At 43.6% G+C, this 20,059-nt stretch overlaps 1 protein-coding gene and 1 long non-coding RNA gene across 13 annotated transcripts in view; both read right to left on the minus strand.

Moving 5' to 3' along the window:
- Positions 1–1,507: 1,507 nt before the first annotated feature.
- Positions 1,508–5,373, minus strand: LOC311420749. The gene is made up of 3 exons (XR_014684533.1): positions 5,069–5,373; positions 3,237–3,366; positions 1,508–1,781 (listed from the first exon to the last, which is right to left on the minus strand). It is a non-coding gene; the product is annotated as an uncharacterized lncRNA (long non-coding RNA).
- A 7,727-nt stretch (positions 5,374–13,100) lies between these two features.
- Positions 13,101–20,059, minus strand: part of RAB11FIP4 (RAB11 family interacting protein 4) — a 119,192-nt gene continuing 112,233 nt past the window's right edge. For all 12 annotated transcript variants that reach the window (XM_084491961.1, XM_084491967.1, XM_084491964.1 and 9 more), the window contains 7 exons: positions 19,684–19,787; positions 18,988–19,128; positions 18,361–18,442; positions 17,926–18,063; positions 17,264–17,422; positions 16,765–16,908; positions 13,101–14,976 (listed from right to left, as the gene is read on the minus strand). In XM_084491961.1, the coding sequence (XP_084348087.1) occupies positions 14,860–14,976; positions 16,765–16,908; positions 17,264–17,422; positions 17,926–18,063; positions 18,361–18,442; positions 18,988–19,128; positions 19,684–19,787 (885 nt within the window). In that variant the 3' untranslated portion in view covers positions 13,101–14,859. The remainder of the gene's footprint in view (positions 14,977–16,764; positions 16,909–17,263; positions 17,423–17,925; positions 18,064–18,360; positions 18,443–18,987; positions 19,129–19,683; positions 19,788–20,059) is intronic.

The raw sequence follows: 20,059 nt of genomic DNA on the forward strand, positions 1-20,059 counted from the left end.
TCTCGGGGAGGACCTCGGTTTCACAACTGGTTTCGATGAGAAACAAACCCACAGAATTCTGAATTTTCTGCAAAAGCTGCAAGATTTTTGAGTCATTAGAAACATTTGGGTTTGACATTCTGCTCGGAGACGCTACAGAATTTTAAAAAGTCAAAATAGAGTGCTTCAAAGCTGAAACTTTCATCCGCAAGAGCCTGCAGCAAAGTTGACAGGCTTTTGACAGCACTGCATTTTCCGAGTAAAATGGTGTCTACATTTTTCTAAACAAGTTCTAAACTGCATTTCCTGTTTTTATATCAAAACGTACTATGGCATTTTTGTGCCTTGTTAAAAACATACTGTACAACTGTTTGGTACAAACCTCCCCAAATACCTTACGCACTCACACTTCCAGTACCTACTGAGAAAGATAAACAGCCTCCTACCCAGACGGTCCCAGGCTAAGCGTGGCACATTAAACAGCAAAAACAGCTTTTTCCAAGCATCAAAGGAAGCAGCTTTTTTTTTTTTTTTTTCTTTTTCTTTTTTTTCCCTCTCCAAGAGGCTCCTCAGCTCTTCCCAAATATCTGGCTATTGTGATTTTGCAATGAAATGACTACTCTCTACATATTTTAAGCTGTCTGGAAGCAGCAATAATCAAACTGATGCTATACGGAGCCAGCAGAAATGCCCTTGCACACGTGTAGAGCTTTGCACCGCTTTATGCGCTAAGAACCAAGTAATCAAGGCCAGTTCTGGTGTAAATGGCACAACTGCACTAAGCTTTTCATGGTTGTATTCGTTTATTCCAGGATTCAGCCTCCCTCTACCATTTAAAGACTCTGTCTACGAGAATTACATCAAACCCAGCACCTTTAAAGACAGCAAGAGGGATTCGTCGCTTCCAAGCTCACCAAACACTTCCTCCACAACGCTGTGTTGCCAACATCAGCTTTACTTAACTGTGATTCACCTCGTTCGAGACACCCGTCCTGCAGCGAAGCATGGAGAACGCCTCCCGCACGAGGTGACTGCTGCTCCCTCCCCACAAACGCGGTGCTCAGCAGAGCCGCGCTCACCGCGCAGGATGCGGCCCCCCCTGCTCTGCTGCTCGCTCCTCTTGGAGCACAGCGGGGGTCCGGGGGGGCCTCTCCCCGCCCCTGGCCGGTGCACCCCGGCCTGCCAAGCCGCAGGAACTGCTGGGCCGCCCTCCCTCCCTTCTCCTCGGGGCCGGGAACAAAAAGCAGCCGCCAAGCGGGCGGCATTCGCAGCTCCACGCCGCGAGGCTAGCGAGCAGCACCGCGCTCCCTCGAGCAGGCACGGACGGGGTTCGAACCCGCGATCTTCGGTTTACGAGACCGACGCCTTACCACTTGGCCACCGCGCCTGACGGGCTAGCAGCAGCGGCGCGCAGGCAGTGGAAGGCAGCGGGCTGCGGCCCCCCCCGGACCGGGGGCGCCCCCGGGCACGGAGCGCTGGGGCGGCACCGGCGGCGCCGTTCCCTCGGAGCCCGGCCCGGGCACCGGCACCGGGAGGACCGGGGGTACCCGGCCAGCCCTGCCCCGGGTGCCGGGCAGCCCGGCGTGGAGCTCCCTGCCGCTGTTTTCACGCTTTGCTCCGGTCTCGTTATCTTCTGCCTACGCAGGCGAAGCAGCATAAATTGCATAGCATAAATCGTAAAGACGGTGCTGCTTTAGGAACGGTTCCTCCTTCGGGTTGCCGGTTACCAAGGATTTGGACTCACGGCTAGCACTTGGTTAAAACCCAGGCGGTGAATCAGCTCCTGCTTTTGTCACCGCTGGCTGTAGGGCAGGAGGGAAGAATCTGAAGGATGTGGGTTTGAACCATTATTTAGCTCTGCACTGGAATTCCTCATTCTGATTTCTAGTTTTCAATCGTTGCTGGACTGCATAAAGCGATCTAACAATCTCTGACTTACATATTTCTCCTGGAAAAAATACCCAAATAAACCAAAGCACAGTAAAAGCCTGCTGCCAACCTGACGTAACATAACAGCTCTCTTTACACGGATGAGCTGGTAACCAGGCACCACCGGCTGTTTGATCAGATCTGGGTTGCACAACCTTTATTACATGAATGCAAACTGCATCTGCAACGTGCTCCTTGCACAAATAAAACACACGAGGTCTGAACACCTCATTCGCGGGAGAAACAGTTGCTTTCCTAAGAGTAAATCCCATCCTGAGCTGTTAAAAACAGTATAAAGATTGTGCCGAGTATTTCCAAGCAGGTGTCTGACACCCAGCCTCGCTTTTCTGATGCTACAGTCGCTTGGGAAGTCGCCCAGGGACATCCAGAGTAAAAAAGCAGGACGAGACGAGCCGTGTGGGTTACGGAATTCGTGCTTAAAAGCCACGTCCCGCTTTTGAAAAGTCCACGTCCCTGGACTTTGCTTTTGGGGCGGCTGTTCGGAGGAGCAGCAGCCGGCTGCGCACACGGGGCCGCCCGCGCTCCGCCTCCCCGCCGGCTCCCGCAGAGCCCGGTCGGCCCCTGCTGGGGGAGCGCCCCACTGCAGCCTCCCTGCCGAACCCGGCGCACGCTTCAGCAGCGTTTCCACGAAGGAAAGGCAAGTTGCATGCCGTGCCGCCGCTTTGCTTGCGGCAGCCCCTCCGTTCTTTGCTCGCACAGCCAGAGCTCGGCTGTGTTTCAGGGGAAACGCTGAGGGGCAGCTCGCCCAGCAGCGCTGTTGCACTGCAGAAGCGCTGGGGCAGGCTGGAGGAGGGCTGAAGGGCTGAGGGTAATTCTTGCCAGCGTCCTTCCAGGTTTTAAATAAAACCTGAGCACGGTGAGGAAAGCCAGGCGGCGACCATGAGAGACAGTGTTTCGTAAAACACAACCTGCAATTTGTGTTGCAGTGCACCAGTGAAAGAGCAAGCCCAGGAGGTGGTAAGCTCATACCTCATTTGGTAACACAGCCTGGTTACCTGCTCTTCTGTCTTTCTGTTCAAAGCAGTCTGTGCTGGGATTTATAGGCCAGGGCATCAAAATATTAACCACCAGCTTCTTATGGGTATATTAGCAAGCTAAGGCACAAAGGTCCAAGTGTGAGGGAGTGAGTAAGGGTTTAAGCACTGTGACAGAAGACACATTACCACTGCAAAGTAATTTTAAAATGACCATTAACCCAAATGCTTATCATTATACAGCTGGAACAACGTTCAATTTACTAGTCATGTGCTCTAGCCCCCCCTTTTTTTTGCCTAAAAGTAGCAGCTATCTCAAATAACAAAACTTACCTTGAGTTATGCAAGCTAGGAGACTCCCTGCTGTATCATGTGGGTCAAAAAAACATTTAGAACAGAGCGACACATCTCAAACCCCTGCCCCCAGACAGAAATTCAGGGAAATGTTATAAATCTGTGTCACCTAGAACAGCAAATAGTAGAGAGAACAGAGCAAGGGAAAGCATCAAAGTCACAGCTCTGATACTCACGTGCTAACAAAACACATCTGCCAAGACAAGACAAGGAGATCAGAGCCTGCTGCCAGACTACCAGAACTGGCCATTGCACTCACTTGGTGCTCACACAAGCTGCATTTCCTTTTTGTAAAGGCCCTCCTTGCCACCATCCAAGTTTCCAGGGGGCAGAACTCCTGCAAACTATTTTCTGCTCTGCTACTGCATCACAGAACCTCTGTCTGGCTTCAAGATTCCTTTTCCCCCTCCCCTTTCCACCAAAGATAGGAGCAAGATAACAATCACCTCCCAGGGAGTTCTGAGATTCAGTTCCTGTTTGCAAAACGACCCAAGGGTCTGGGCTCTCAACACAGTAAGAACAGTATCATTTGTTAGAAACTGTTAGAGGCTTTGAGATACGTGGTGTTGATGTATTCCTATCCCCACAGTAACAGCTGATTTATTTTCACAGTGTGTCTTTCTTGTGAACCCCTGTGCAACTGATCTGGAAGTAGGTCAGTAGTACAGCATGTAAGCCTGAGTTGCTATCCAGATTTTGGAATAAAACTACTCCATATCTCTTTGGTAGAATGGTCGAACATACACAGCGGGGTGTTTTGTTTCAGCCTGCTGTTATAAATCTGAATATCTAAGGCCTTACTGCTGTAAGGAATGTGGAAACAGGGAAGCCTGAGAAGATAACACAGAGGTTGCTCCATGGATTATTCACACCTTATCTTTGTTCTGATTTCCCGAATGTCTGTACCTGCTGGGAGAAAAGCTGCCCAGCCACCACATGGAATGATATTGTAAGAGGCATACAGCAGGTTTAGAAACTACTGACAGCCGAATCAAAGCAGTTTGAACTCTACGATCACTTAGGAGCACCAAAATGTTTTTTTAAAGTAAGACATTTGCCCTCCAAGGCTTTTCAAAATTCCCTTTTTCCCCTCTCCCTTGTCTTTGAGCCCAGAGGGAGGTAGAGAACTCATGAAATTAGACTTTCCAGATTTTAAATAATACATCACAGACATGGTTCTCCTCTGCTGTACAGTGTCCATTATCATTCATAAAGGTATAAACCAGTCATGTTTTTGGGTCCCCCTCAGAAGGGCACAACTGACCTTTTTCCAACTGGCAGAGGAGTAGCCCAAGTGTAGGAGCAGTGACTTTTCAGGAAACAAATCCTAAACCTGCTGGAAACTCCATCCTGTGGCCACGTTAGCGCAGACCTTGCTGGTGTTACGGGGCCGAGCAATGGTTTCCCTGACGCACCGCCAGGCAGGCCACACAGGGCAGCTCGGGGAGATGCTTCACCTGAGTCCCCCCCTTACCCCTCAGAAAGGCCCCAGTTTTCCCAGTAACGGGCACCATGGCACTGGTGTAGGCTGAGGGGGGCTGCACCTCCATCAGCTGTGCTTTCCCAAGCTAATGGCCCCATCCTGGACCCCTTTTTTCCACAGCGACACCTGCAAGCACGGCCCCGGAGCCTGCTGCCCCTGAGGTGACGCCATCACTGCACCGAGCTTTGCCAAGCACGGCCCTGACCTAAACTGCCTGTCCCTTGCTGGCATTTTTTATTTTATTTTTCACTCCAGCAGTTAAACAAAGACCAGAGAACAAGCCGGAGGGTCTGGCGACTCAAAAATTAAAAAGTAAAAAAAAAATTACCTCAGCACGTCGGTTGAGGGGGCTGCTGCGCAGGGCGACGTGGTGGCTTCTCCGACGGGGCTGGGCCCGAGTGGCGGCTCCTCCGGCCGGGCCGGGCCCCAGCAGGTCCCGGGGCTCCCTTTCTGTCCCTGCCACCTCCACACACGGCTCTGGGGGCGATGGTTGGCGAGTTGGCGACGGCCCTGGGCCACTAGCCCCGGCACGGAGCCACTGGCCCAGAGCTGCTGCCCCCGGAGGCCTGAGCCAGGAGGCGGCCTCCCCCGCCCACCACTCACTCTCCCCCCAGCCCTCGTTAGCCGCACGGCTCAGCAAGTAATGATATTTAAGTCAGATTAAAAAAAGCTGGCCCAAATCCCACCAACAGCTCACAGCTGGAGTTGCCATCAATTGAGAAGAGGAGGCCTGTGGGTGGAGAGATTAACACATCGGCCCTGCGAAGCTTGAGCATTATGTACCCAACAAAGCTCCTGGAAACTTAACAGAATTGCGGCTGTCTGATAAAGCGTGTACTGAGACAAATTCATTCCCTAGCGACATCTGTGTAACTCGGCCAAAGCTAATGAGTTTGGCATTTGGGCAAGAGCAGAGCTGTGCAATCTTTTTAAAACAAGTGTAGACATAGAGGTGGGTACGCGCAGCGTGTGCCAGGGATTCAGGGTAGACAGGGAAATCAAATCAGTCACCCACCACAGACAGTTTTTTAATCATGCAGGGAAAGCAAACAATTTATTTACATATGTTTGTACAATACAGGTACATGAGAGGATCCACATTAGCAAGGACAGCTTTATTGTCCCCAGAAAGTATTTCAAGAAAATACAGATTAAAATAGTGTAATGGCACATTGCAACAGTATTGACATCACTTCACTTGTGTTGTAAATTACAGAACAAGATTAAAAATAATCATTTGCCATTTTTGCTGGCTTTTTTTTTTTTTCCTGCAACAATGGAGTGAATGGACTTTGCTCAGTTTCTTACCAAGCAGCCTTTGAAGTAAAAAAAAAATAAAACCACCTCCTTGCTTCTAAGGCAGCTTTGTGGTCTTAAGTGGATGCCAAATTTAGTTTAAAAAATTCTCCTCCATGAGAACAGAACATTGTATTTTACAGATCAAAACCTTGGGTCTTTGAGTTTTTAGAGGATATTATTCTTTTTTATCTTCTTTTTTTTTTTTTTTTTTTTTTCCTCTTGTGATTTAACACTATTTATTATCTCACACCATGTTTGCAGGCTGGTGAGTGAGGCTTATCAGGTATTGATAAAATACATGTGAGAGAGGGAACAATTCAAGCATCTGACCAGATGAGGGGGTCAACACTCAAGAAATGAAAGCACCAGCTCAAGAAGAGGTTGGTGGGATGGAAGGACACTTCTAGGACCAGGGCCCTGGTTGCCAAAGAGTTACAGGTGGCCCAGTCTCACCTGGAATCTGTTTTGCTTCCCAAATGCTGCAGGGGTGTTACGCTATAAGTCCCAAGGGAGGTTTATTCTGCAGCTGCTAAAATGTGAAAAGCAAGACACCCAACTTCTCACATCTGCAAGTGGAGGTTAGAGATAGTTAATCATCTGTGCAAGAAATTCCAGCCCTATTACCTTCATATTCTTAACACCTTGCACTTTCAGCTGTGCAGATCCAGTAAAAGCTGCCACAGAAGCCTGGAAGGGAACAGAAGTAGTAATCCAAAGCATTTTACCCTAAGAAGGAGGGTCTATAAATTGGCACTGCTATTTCCCTTTTGATTTCAATAGGCAAAGTAAATTATTCACCCACTCCCACAAAAATAATCCCAGAACTGAAATTAAATGGGCAATGTGTTAAAATGAAGTTCTTGTCTGATGTCCATTTCAAGTATAGAAGGAAACAAGTTCTCTATAATGTGAATAAAAACCATAATCATCAAGGCAGGACCTTAACATACATCTAGATGTTTTATTATTTTGAATTTACTGAAACTAACAAGTGGATAGAATTGGTCTCGTAGTGATACCAGAACAATAAATCCAGGGAGTGCGTGTCACACTGACTTATAAAAAAGAGACCAGCCACCTGACACAACATTTCTAAAACAAGACAAAGAGCTGCTAATTATGTTAAACCTCATTTGCTAAGTTAGAACATGACCTAGTGCTTCTAAAAAAAACCTGTACAAAATGAGTATTTTTTACATCTCAGGCACATGAATACAAATCTGATCTATTTTATATATACACACATTTACATTACATGAAAATCAGAGATGAAGATCAAATGAAAGAAGTGTATATAAAAAGTACCCCAAAAAGCAGATGAAACATGAAAATAATGTTCTCACAACATAGAAGTGAAAGGCACAAGTACTAAAATGTATAACCATGCAAAAAACTGAAGTACAATCTGTGCAACAAAGCAAAACAAATGGCTCCCACAATTGATTTTACAGTAATTCTCAAAATATCCCAGTATTTAAACATACTGTAAGTGCAACATTTACTGTCCTGTAGCATATTGAAGTGTTCACATGACATGAAATTCTCCCCCTTCAAATTTCCTTTCTCCAAAGCCAAAATAATTTAGCTAAGGATAAGGTGTTAAATAAAACGGGGCTGATGTTGGGTAGTGTAAAAAGATGACTGCTCCAACTATCTGGGTGGAAGAGTAACTGCAGCCCTTCTGCACCCATTACTTACTGTGTATTAAACACAGGTCTGCCAGAGCAATCACCTGCCTACCCTTTTGCCAGGGTTGAACAAAATTTCAAGACTTATGCCAATACACCAAACAGAAGTCTAAGGAAGGCAATGTAACACTGTGATCTGGCTCCGCTCCGTCACAAACTACGGTACAGTGACCTGACTTGCAGATGTTTCTGTCTGAAGGGGAATTGGTTGTCTCTAAGTTATGCTTGCTAGGCTAAGCTATTAAGTTTGTGCCTTGCAAACAGAGTGTACAGTTACAGCATGCAATTGGATAGCTATACAGAACTGAGGTAAAGCTTATAGGGACAACCCTGTGCTGCCTTACCTGGATGGACTTCAGTCTTATTCACCCTATATGCTTGCATATCATGGTAATCACAATTTTGTCATGCAGATGGGACACACCTTGTCTTCAGGATCACAAAAGACATGTAGAGGACCTGCCTGGTATAAAGCCAGGGCTAAAATTCTTCTCAGTAACTAAAGCTGTACTGAAGCCAAGAATACTGTGTTTGTCCCTCCCAGCTGCTCAACGTAGCTACCCCATGGCACATAGATAGTCTGACAGTGAGCACCATGGCTGGGGTCAAGACTAAGAGTGTACATGTCAACAGAAAATATTCTGGGGGAGGAAATCCACAAAGAAACAACTCTTGCACTTTAGAGCACTTCCCAGTACGTTATTCAGCACTGCCTATAAGCTGCAGACTCATGGCTTGTTAGAGACATTGGGACTGAGATTCAAAAAAAAGTGAATTGTCAGGATGTTACAACTGATCTAGAAATTTTATCAGCAACTCACAAAGTCACAGCCTGATATAAATAAAGCTGAACCAGAGCTGTGTGAAAAGCATTTGCAGCCTTATCTCTATGCTGTCTTTTTGGACAGGCTAGTCAAAGATATTCTAACAAGGCAGCTCACATAGGTGAGATGCTGTAGAGGACAGCTTATGGTTTCAGCCACGGTGGTTGCACCACCTACACCACCACTCATCATCACTGTCAAACAGTGCTAACCAAGGAGCAGCAATGGACATAAGAGTTCAGATAGGAAAATCTCACTAGGATGGACTTAGTCTAAAAAAGTACAAGCTTTTTTTTTTTTTTTTTTTTTTTAGATCTTGAAAGCATAATGGAGATGGGACTTCCCTCTGAATCTCATCAGTGGCTGCTCCCTGTCATGATAGAAACATAGTGAAAGCAACATCTTCATTCACCACTCCCCTGCAATGAAGGGGCAGTCCTGTGTTCCCCAGACAGCCCATTGCATCAAGGGGGTGAAAGCTGTCCAAGAAGCACAGGAGTGAATCCCACTCTCAAGAAGGAGATTTGAGCCTGTCTAATGCTTTTCCTGAAACACAAACTCAGCACAAAATTCCCTCCCAGACAGATTACTATTGACGTTCACAAGCCATTGATAACTGAGCTAGTCTGTGCTAAGGGCTCACACATACTCTTAACTCTCAGCAAACCTCAACTTTGTCCCTCAGTGATGCAGGAGACTGAATGACCACAGATAAGATCTCAAGCGGAAATAAAATATGATACAGACATCAGTACTGGTTAAGGGCAGACAAGTGAGGTTCCTTTGTGGGACAGCAAATAAGGCTTCAAGGTTTGTGGGGGTTTTGTTTTTTACCTTTTTTATTTTTTACCCTTTTTATTTTTTTCCCCAAGCATAACAAAATTCTTTCCTTCCCTTTTTCCTCTTTCTTTAGCGACTATAGAAAACAAAGGATGGGAGGCAGTAGGTGAGAATTTTCTCTATATCTCTGTTGATTTCTTTAAAAGGAAAATAGCTACTCACAATGAGGATTTCAAACCTCTTCTAGTCACTATATAATAAAATAACCCTAGTAAATATAATCCACAGCTCAAGTTCCGCCTTGTTGTGTGCTAGACACACAAGCCTTTGGTTAAATTATTGAAATATTTTGTTTGCAGTGCTCAGCTGAACCCACATTCTCTCCTAAAACAGAGAACAACCACAGAAGCCCCAGCAAAGTCTCCCTCTGTGCAGAACAGAACGCTTGCAAGGACTACACGATTCAGACTATGGTACACAAAGTTTCATTAAGTAAGAACAAACTCACATACGCCACATGCTTTAATAGCAAATTGCCTTGGAATCAGTATTTTGGATTGAAAAATACTGAGAAAACAATCCCAAGGATGCAGTCAAGGAACAAATTGCCAACAGCTGTTGAACAGTTTATTTCCTTTCAAATCAGCTGTGGTACATAACAAGTCGTGCTTTCTTGACAATGTTCCTTGAGTAACAAATGACATAAGAATATGAGCATTGCTGCTTACACTAGAACCAATCCAGTAACTGCTCAGTTAAAGTTTGAGTCAGTTTTCACTGAAATCAATATAAGCCAAGTCACTGATTTGGCAAGTGTTTGATCAGCTGCTACTTCCTTCCTTTCTTGGAAAAAATCCCTCAGACCACACCATACAGTATTTGTTTTAAGAAAACACTGTAGGTATATTCACTGCCATCAAAGAAGAAAATAAAGGATTTATTTGTAAATTCTAGTCCTTAGACTCATCCCACGCCATTAGCACTATGATGTAGTCTGCTGAACAGTGACTGATGTAGCAGGCCACAATCTATGTTTACATATTAGCTTCCAAACCCTCTATTACTAACTGGATTAGAGTCTAAATACAGTAGGCTAAGATCCTCTCTGGAGAGTAGAACGGAGCCTTGTTGGATTCAGAGAGCAAGATGTTTGTTGATACACATCTTTGAGAATTAATAATGCTGCATTCAATTGCCTACAGAGCAGGCTGATGAACATCCAAATTTCTCCCAAGACCGTAAAAGGAAAGTTGGCAGCAAAAGTGTATTGATTTTTTTTTTTTTTGAGACTTGCTACAAATCTATGTATTAAAAACTCCTTTAGAAATAGATCGGATGGTTAGTTTGTCACTGTCGCACTTCAAAGCACGACAAGTTCTCCAACAGCCTGAGTCTTTATTAGAAGTTATTAAAGAAGCTGAAAAATGCTGTTCTAATGTCAATATAGTTTGAATCAGCACCAGACTCTGAAACCAGAACTAGGTAGCAGTTGAAGGCTGATACTTGGAGTGAAGCAGCCAGTATCAGAAAATCCTGAAAGACCACATTTCAGGATTGCAGGAACTTTAAGTGCAAGTTTTAAGAGAGAGTTTTCCACAGTAGCTTGTGTGTGTGATTAGCCTGGTGAAGGACTGCTTCTAGCCAGAAGCAAGTCATATTTTTTTTCCACTGTACAAAAATACCTGCAGTGGTTTGCAACTAGTTTGACCAGAGTATCACTTAGCTTTTCAGAATCTACAGAAGAAAGAACTAAAGAGCAGATTAAAATATAGTACCTTGGAGTGCATTTACATCCCTGAGGGTTAAATGAGAAGCATGGTTTTAACACAATGTTTATTACGTTTTAGTATTGCTAGAATGAGATGATACCATATTTCTGTTTGATATTATCTATCCAGGAAAGCCAAACCATTATTCCACCAAGCACAACACTGACACAGAGGCAGGCTGTGATTCCCCAGCTTGCCTGTGAGCACAAAGTAAGATGACAATAAAGATAAGACATTTATCAGAGATTAGACACTGAAAACAGTGCCTTCCTATGTCCCAAATCTCCCTTCTATTCTGCCAATATGTCTGTCTGACACTTGATCAAAACATGCATTCTCTGGAAAACTGGTATCCAATTACTTTTCTTACTGCCCTGGTGACCCACCAAAGATGGTCCCTTATTAGCAAGTTACCTTTATTTCAAAAAACTTGATGACTTATTTTCTGGGATAGAAGGGTTCTCCAGGGCTTGGACTGCAAGATAAGTTGGTCTAAAGTCTGTAGTTACAAGGGAGCTAATATTAGACTCAGTTTAAAAAAATCAATAGCTAATTATTTTTATTAATTTTATTTTCTTACTATTTCCTTAAAATGTATCTGCAAATGAGATGCCTCCCCCACCTCCAACTCATTACTTGTAAAACACGAGAAGTGTCTGGATATGTATTTGAACACTATGGAAAGCAGTACCACACCAACAGACCCACAGGAGTGGAAAAGCAACTCCTTTATGCAATAAAACAAAGCTACAAACACCACCAACATGGTGGTAAGACAAATCTTTTCAAATTCAAACACTGCAGAGCAAGGAACAGCTTTTAAATTCTAAAGCAGCTGGGTGCAGAGCTCAACTAGAAGTCCTGCAAGTCTTCATAAAATTCACTGCTGGGTACCCTTGGTTAGTGTGCCATTTCCAGCGTTTCAGGCAGATTTAGTAACCTTTAGTCACTACTGGTAACCACTCATTTCTTACGTGTAAGTACCTGCACAGAATCCTGGATATCACTACAATCACATCTTCTTCCATTCAAGTCCATGGACTCTGTAGTTTCAGTGAAGTACGCCGGGTGCTCTGCATCCCCAGTGCTCGGCATAATTTTCTGTTATCTAGTCCTCAACACTTGCTGATGTTTGACCCTAACAGGAATGGGTTTTAGATGATTAACATTTTGAAGACAAGTCCAGTTTATGTCAAAATATTTAGGGGAAAAATATTCAATCACCAGTCTGACCTGCAACTGCTTCGCTCATATTTCAATCCACCGTGTGGGGGCAGGACAGAAGTGTAACTTACCAAGTACAGTTAGCTCCGGTAGCAGGGCTGCTGGCTCACCCAGCCCTGCTTGTCACAGATTAGCAACAGCCACCTGACAGCTTGAAACAGTTCTCAGCGGCCTACAAAAAGAGCAAAGTCCTTGGCACAACCCACTGACATCACCATTCAGATAGAGTTGTCATCACTGAATTGCAGGTGAAGAGTCCTTTTGGCAGGGATCTGTAGGTAGCGCCAGGCTGGTTTAACCATTTCTCTCCTACCTGCTGGGTGGCACATCCAGAAGCAGCAGTAGCGGGAACAGTGCCTACGTGGGGGGGTGTCCTTGGCATTCCACCTGTTCCTCCACAAACAGAAGCTGCTGCAATTTAGCACAGAACATTTCATACTGTCCCCAGCTGGTAAAGGACTTGTCCTTAAATCCCTTCCTCCTGATTACCCTATAGCCTCAGGAATACAGCCCTAAGACATTATTGTTTGAACAAGACTAACGTTTCTCCCAGTGCACTGAAGTCCTATCGACACCTGCGCATGCTGGGATGTTGCGTCCCATGATTATCCCTCTGGTCCCTTCTGGCTTTCCAGTTACTTTACACCTGCCTAATGCAGATACATAGAAACAAATTTATTTTATTTTCTTGCCTTCAACAAAGCCTGATTTCAATATTCCCCCCCCCCCTTTTCATCACTCCAGTAACATATCACTGAAGGCAAGAGCACAGAGACTGCAGAAAAATATATGTATATATATTTACATCCGTAACTGAATACATACCATATGTATTCAAATCCCGAAAAATGCATCACATATACACACCAAGATACATCAAGAGAATACTAGGGGCGAGACAGTGCCAACAGCAAGAAATACACAGAAAAGCACAGTCATTGCTACTGTAACATTCTTCTGGGGAGTGTATTCAATAGAGGAAACATCTCTACACACTGGGAAAAAGCCAGATACTTGGGCCTATTTTTCTGTGTCAGTTGGCATCAATCTAAAGGAATTTGAAGTGTGAAATTTTTACTTAAAAATATGCATGGAATAATTTATATTTTTAAGCATTCAACTATCAGCCAATTTCATCAGCTTCTTTTATATAAGCTGCAATAATTATTAATTAAAAAGGGCCTAGCCCTACAGTACACAGATCCAGCTAAGGAAAACACAGGCACGTGTTGAAGTCCACCCCTCTTTAAGGCAGCATTTTAGCACACACTCAACTTTAAAGCTTTTGTTCTGTCCCACTGACTTCTACGAGCAGTCACAGTACACATTTAAAGTTAAGCACCTGCACAACTGCTCAGTAAATCAGGATGTATTCCCTATTCAGAGCCTCAGATACGCACATGTGTACTCAGTCTGGATTGGTAACTTCTGCAAGACCAAGCTCTTTTGCTTTTTACTGCCCTAGAGGTAGAAGTCACTCTATGGCACACTTCTCTGCAGCGCTGTGTTAGGATGGAGATGGTCCTCCCTACAGCTTGCCCACAAAAGGTCACTCAGTCACTCCAGAGTGCAGTGTCTGGAAAGCAACTTATCACCTGATTTCAAGGGCAGCTCCTCCTCCCCAGGAAGTGGGCTATTTCATGCAATTTTTCCTTTTTTTCTTTTTTTTTCCTTTTTTTTTTTTTTTTTTTGGTTAAGAATTGGCATATTTCTTCAGTGAAATCTTTAAAATTAAGGTGTAGGATCCCAGAATTCATATCAATGGCCCATAATAAACCCCTGAAAATAGGGGAATAGATTTGAAGAGCTTCTTAGCCTCAATGCTACAGGGACCCTGGCATAAAACATACACATGCGTGCACACACACTAAAGAGTGGGCTGGCTCAGAACATCCCAAAACAGGCTCCAGAGTGATCTTCTATAAAAAGCACTTTGTGCTGACAATGGCAAACAAGTGGATGGTGATTTTACATAGATAGCAACAATTCAGCAGTGTCTTCCACTTCTTTCACACACTTTGTGTCTCCCCTTTTCCCCAAATTTTCTTTTCCCATGTGTGGTTTAAGTAATAAAGCTAAATTGAATAGGAAATTACACAGTCAGCACCAGTCAGGAACTGAACCTGGGTATGTTGATCGGTTTGTGGTACCCAAATTCCTGGAAGAACGAAAGAACAATTCCTGCTCCTAAAGTTAGGGTCACATCCATATGTTTCCATTGTCTTTTTTACCTTTACAACTAGAGGTAGAATCATTTTGTCCAGTATCTAAAACAGCATGATCCAGTTATATTGTTATTACATTAATATACAGTAACTATCTTGTCACAGGTATTGAAAGTGCATGGAAAAAATCTAACCAAGCCAATTCAACGACAAATAACAGTGTACCAAACATCATATAAACACACCCGCGCACCCACACTCACACGTAGTGTATATATATATTTATAGATTTACAGTATCAGTGTTGTTTAGATCCAGTGGCATGTGCAGAGATATCAGGCAGTTGCTGCTTTTCCTTTTTGTGTTCTCTTCAATTCTTTATTTCCAAGATAGATGGGTTGTGATCTAGGATTGCCAAAATGATCTTGTCCATATACTGTCGCAATCTGTAATTTATCTCTTCCTGTTCTTTAAGGGCTTCCATGAGCTGAAACACATTTCAAAGTTACTCCTCCAGCACTGTAACTAGTTTACATAATGGCATGAATTTAGCAAGGCAAGAGACAAGTGCCTGCTCAAGATCACCATTACCTTATCATTACCTTATATGACAGATACTCTACCCCTGCCTCCTCCATTTATCTCTGTTAGAAAGGATTTGCATATGAAAGACCTTTATTATTGAGGAAGGCGGTAAGTAGTCACCACCAGGAATCTTTTGGCAGGTCATTTGAAACACAAATTCCACATCTAGCACACCAATCCATCCTGTACCCACACCACCGATGAGCAAGAACTCATCTCAATGCAAGAATGCATGGTACCCAGCTTGCTTCAGATTTCAGTAACTTGCATGGAAGGCTGCTGAGCAGAACATGGATTGCTGTGTTTTGGGCTGAGAACAGGAGCTCCCTTTGTATCGTACACTTTTTTTTTTAAAAAGCCATCAAAAAAACACAAAACCCAACAAACCATAGCTACACATACTCCTCAAACGCAACCCACTGAATATTTCATGTTCTACATTAAATACATATTGTGTTCCACTAGACCTTTGAGCTGTGAAAGGCCCTTTAATATTTCCAAGTTGAAAACAGCTTGCTTTTTTATACACAGCGTGTTTAATATCAAGCTGCCAAAGCTACCCAGAAGTGTCAAAACCCCAGATCCTCCTAAAGCTCATGTGATTCAGGTGCCCATTTCCATTAGCCTGCAAGGCAGTCCCACACTGAACCTGCAGCCTCTCACCTTCACTTTGATTAGACAGGAAAACCAGCACAATGGGAAAGAGTTATGCTGGTCTGGGAGGTTTACTAAGCCTGGGCCACAGCTGTGAGGCACGCTGCTCCTTTAGAGGAGTGCTGGCTATTCTCTGCATGAGCCAGAGCCATGAGACTCTGGAGGAGAAATAAAGATGCCTTGACAATAGCAAAACCCAATTTGCTTTTACTCAATTAGAGTGCAACAATTAAACTCCCTTTCTTCAAGTGCAGCAAGAAATTTGAGTATGTAATTCACTTTAAGGGGACCATCCAGGGGCTAAGGCTAACAGGGCCATTTCAGTAAAAACTGGGTAAGAAAGTTTCCTCTTAAAGAAGAAATGGGACGTTCTGTCCAGAAAAAAAAAAAAAAAAAAGCATAAAAAGCAAACAATTCATTTTAAACTCTTTCATCCCCAATTCGTCGTTTTCTCTGGGAACTCTTACATTTCTGTTGGCCTGATCTCCTGATCTGTCCGGCAGCTTAAAGGAAGCTGTACCAGCTTGATGCAGCCCACATGCAAACAGTCTCCTACAACATCTTTGAAAGCATTACCAGATCATTACTTGCACACTGCCTACTTCTGCAAGAATTCAGCTCTATTACAGGGCAAATTTAGATCTAAGTGAAAACTTGTTACTGAAGTAACTTAGAACTAATTTTAGAATGGAGAGAGAAGATTTAATTAACTAGCTACAGCAATGTCTATGTGAAGTTAATGCCATAATACCACAGTCCCCTGTAAGATAGAAGATGTTAAAATAAATCCATAGTAAAACAGTTCACTGAGATTCTAGTAATTCCAATTCTGAGAGGGAGAAATGGAAGAGTTATGTTAAAAGGAGTCCCTAAAACCACTGTTAATTTAAAACAGTCTTCTAATACTCTTTGAACTCCTAACAAAACACATTTTTCTGTTGTTCTCTTGTCAACTTCAGACAATTTCACGTTGACCGTTAATTAAATTGAAAAAAATAGATTTTTGGATTTAGTACTTAATGAGAAGGTATATTACCTCATCTCTTGATGCAGAATCAATTTCAGCAGCCAAAGACTGGGCTTTTGTTTGTGTTGCAAAGAGATTTTTAGCTTCATAAAGACTCAGACTAAGAATCTGTCCATTAAGATCATCATTTTGGTCACGAAGTTTCTGATTCTCCTATTTAAGGAAGAAAAAAGCATTGATTTTAAGTTATTCCTACAAGGATTTGTTAAAAAAAAAATCACAGCTAGTGTCGATGAGATACAGTAAGGACGCAAGCTCACAACTCTCTTACCAGTGGCAAGTTGTCCCCACCTGAACTGCAGGTGTTTCCTAGGTGTACAACTTTATCACCCGTGCAAATAAATCCTAGATGAATGCCATGCACATCCTGTGCTTAAAGATGAAGCAGGAGGGGATACAAAAACCTAGAAGCAATGTACTAGGATGTGCAGCTATAGGCCTTTTTCAGAGCAGTCCTGCACAGTTCACTGGGACTCACCCACAGACTGTGAGGCCCTTCCCCGCTCACCTGCTTCAGCCGTTTTATTTCATGCTCCATTTCCACCTCTCTGGTTTTGGCATTGAATTCACTCACACTGGATGAGGAACTTCTCCCACGTCCAGGACGCTCACATTCCAGCTTGTAGAGCTGCAGGTGCTCCAGTTCCTTCCGCAAGTCCTCAATGAGCTGCAGATATAAAATAAGGTCATGTCTCTCCAGTCTCTGCATAACCAGCCCTCCCTGGCAGCAGCCATCCCTTTGCTGCACCTTTGCACTGTGACAAGAGCACTGTGTAAGCCTGGTCGAGGCCAGACACTCCTAAATACAGCCTCTTGCCTTCTGTGGAAGGGCAAATCACCCACACTGCTTCAGAGCTGGAAGAGGCTCTGACATCCAAGCTTGGCATCTGAGAGGCGTAATTCTCCTTGCAAGCTTAGTAAAGCAGTCTTATGGTACGCACTCAAGGCTCCAAGTTCTCAAAGAATTGTAAACCCTTTGGGATTCTCCTTTATTAAGTATTCTTGCAACATTCAACGCCCTATGGGTATCCCCTCATAGAAATACAATCCAGTAATATATTCACTGGATGTTGTACTTTCAGTGTTCATCCTGTCTGTCTATACTTTTTCAGATGCTTTCCATGCAGATTAAGCACAATTGCCTCATCTTACAACCTGCCTCACGCTTACCTCCTGCGTGGCTTCCCTCTCCTTGTTAAATTCCAGTCTGTTCTGCCGCAGCTTATCCATCATTCTCTTGTACAAATCCATCTCATCCTTCAGTCGCAGACTAGTGTCCTCCAACCTGTCTGACATGCGTTGCCTCTCCTGGAATAAATGGGGAACTTCACAGCTAGCTTACAAGTGCATGAGCCATCCTCAGTTTTACAACACCAATCTATAAGCACATTTATATTACATATAGACAGGTAAACTGGCATGTGTCTCAGGGCATTTCTGCCACTAACAGTGACCAATGCTCCAATCCGTTAATATTCTCATTTAGGGAAGGCCAGTTAGAAGACCGGAGCCAATCACTATATGAGTTTGCCTTTACACAAATCAAGCTGCTGTCAATTTGCACATGACATCAAGGACTCAATCAGCACTCGAGAGTTTTGTTACCTCATCTAATCTCTCTGTTTGCGATTTCAGTCGTGTGACAGTGCTTTTCAGCTCACCATTTTCGTCTTCCAGTTGCTGAACCCTGTATCAATAATACAAGTCTTACAGCAAATGTCTCTTCAAGAATACAGACATGCAAAACAACATGCTCTAAAAAGCAATTTTGCTTGCAGTTGACAGAAGGACCAGTAAAGAAAACCTTTCTAATCCTGGCATTTTTATCACGAGTTATGGGGTTCCTTTTTGTTTGTTTGTTTTTAGGGCCAAAAACGCTATGCTGACATGCAATTTCTTATATTCATCACAACTGGTATCTAAAAAGAATCAAGTATAAAGAAAATAATACAGATACAAATGTCTGGTACAGCTAGCTACAACTCCCTCCTTGAATCCACGCCACGTAACCAGCTAAGCTGTCTACATGGGGCATGTGTATAAAAGTAAACCACCCGCTATGACTGGGCAAAAAGGGTATTAGACATGCAACCGCATGGCTACTCTGTAGAACTATTACCCTGTAACCACCTGTGCGCTGTCTGGGTGTGATCAGCCTACATTTACATACAGAAGAAAGAGGAAGAGAATATAAATGTACTCTGTCCTGGGTGGGACCAAGATGTTTCTTACCTTGTGTTTAGCAGTTCGATTTCCGTGCCTTTCTCTTTTTCATACTTGGTATATGCTTCTCGATGTCTCTTTATCTCTTCTTCCAGGGTCTGTTCTGCTGATGTCTCTTGGTCCTTCAATAATTCTTCCAGCTCATGAACTCTAAGGAAGCCAAGTCTCATTTCAGTAACAGATTCATGTGTATTTAAAAATAAAAAAATGCATGCAACTTCATTGCCTGCTTCCCTCCTCACTTCTTTATTCCATTCTACTTCACCATCTTCCTCAACATTTAACCTCTCCCAGTAGCTCTCTTGGTATTTAATATTCCCAACATGCAAAGAATTAAGTAGTATCAGTTCATCTATTATTCCTTCATTTTCAGTCTCAAGAAGTCTGTCTATTCCCCCAGCAACAACCAGCCTCCTGTTCTTGCTATGCACATTATAAAACCCAATGGTAACCCGCCTTATAACAAACGAGCTTGTTCTGTACAAGTTAGTAACATCTCTCTGCACTAGAGAGTTTCCTCTACTTGCTGAAAATTCAGTAAGGCAGCCCTATTCCACTTGGACTTCTCACATGAAGCCTTGCTTTGTTCTATCAGTATCAAGGCAGAAAACTCGGTCACATTTTACAGGTAGAGATGTTCTTTCCCTCCAACTTTGTTCTAGCACTGCTGTGACATGATAGAGAACTGGTTCTGTGCTTCATTACCTGTGAACTAGCTGCGTGTTCTCTTGTTTCAGTTTGCTCTTCAGGTCACCATTTGTCAGGCTATCGTTCTCCAATTCTGTAACCTTTTTTTCTAGATACGTTACCTGGAAAGGAGAGTGGAGAATAAGAACTGAGAGTCTGAATCTCTTCATACACTCCTGCATCTTTTCTAATTGACATTTGGCTATGGTAACCATTGAAGAGGGCATACTTCCCTTCCAGGTGATCAATGCAAATACTCAGTAAAGAGGTACCAATACAATGCCCCTAGATCTGTACTTCCATAGCTCCTTCATTTTTGTGAAGCAGTTTTAATATTAATGGAATAGCTTAGACATTTCGAATGAACTACTTCGTATCACTGGTAACTGTGAGC

The sequence above is a fragment of the Aythya ferina genome (genome assembly GCF_964211825.1).
Source record: "Aythya ferina genome assembly, chromosome: 18".
Taxonomy (NCBI): Eukaryota; Metazoa; Chordata; class Aves; order Anseriformes; family Anatidae; genus Aythya; species Aythya ferina.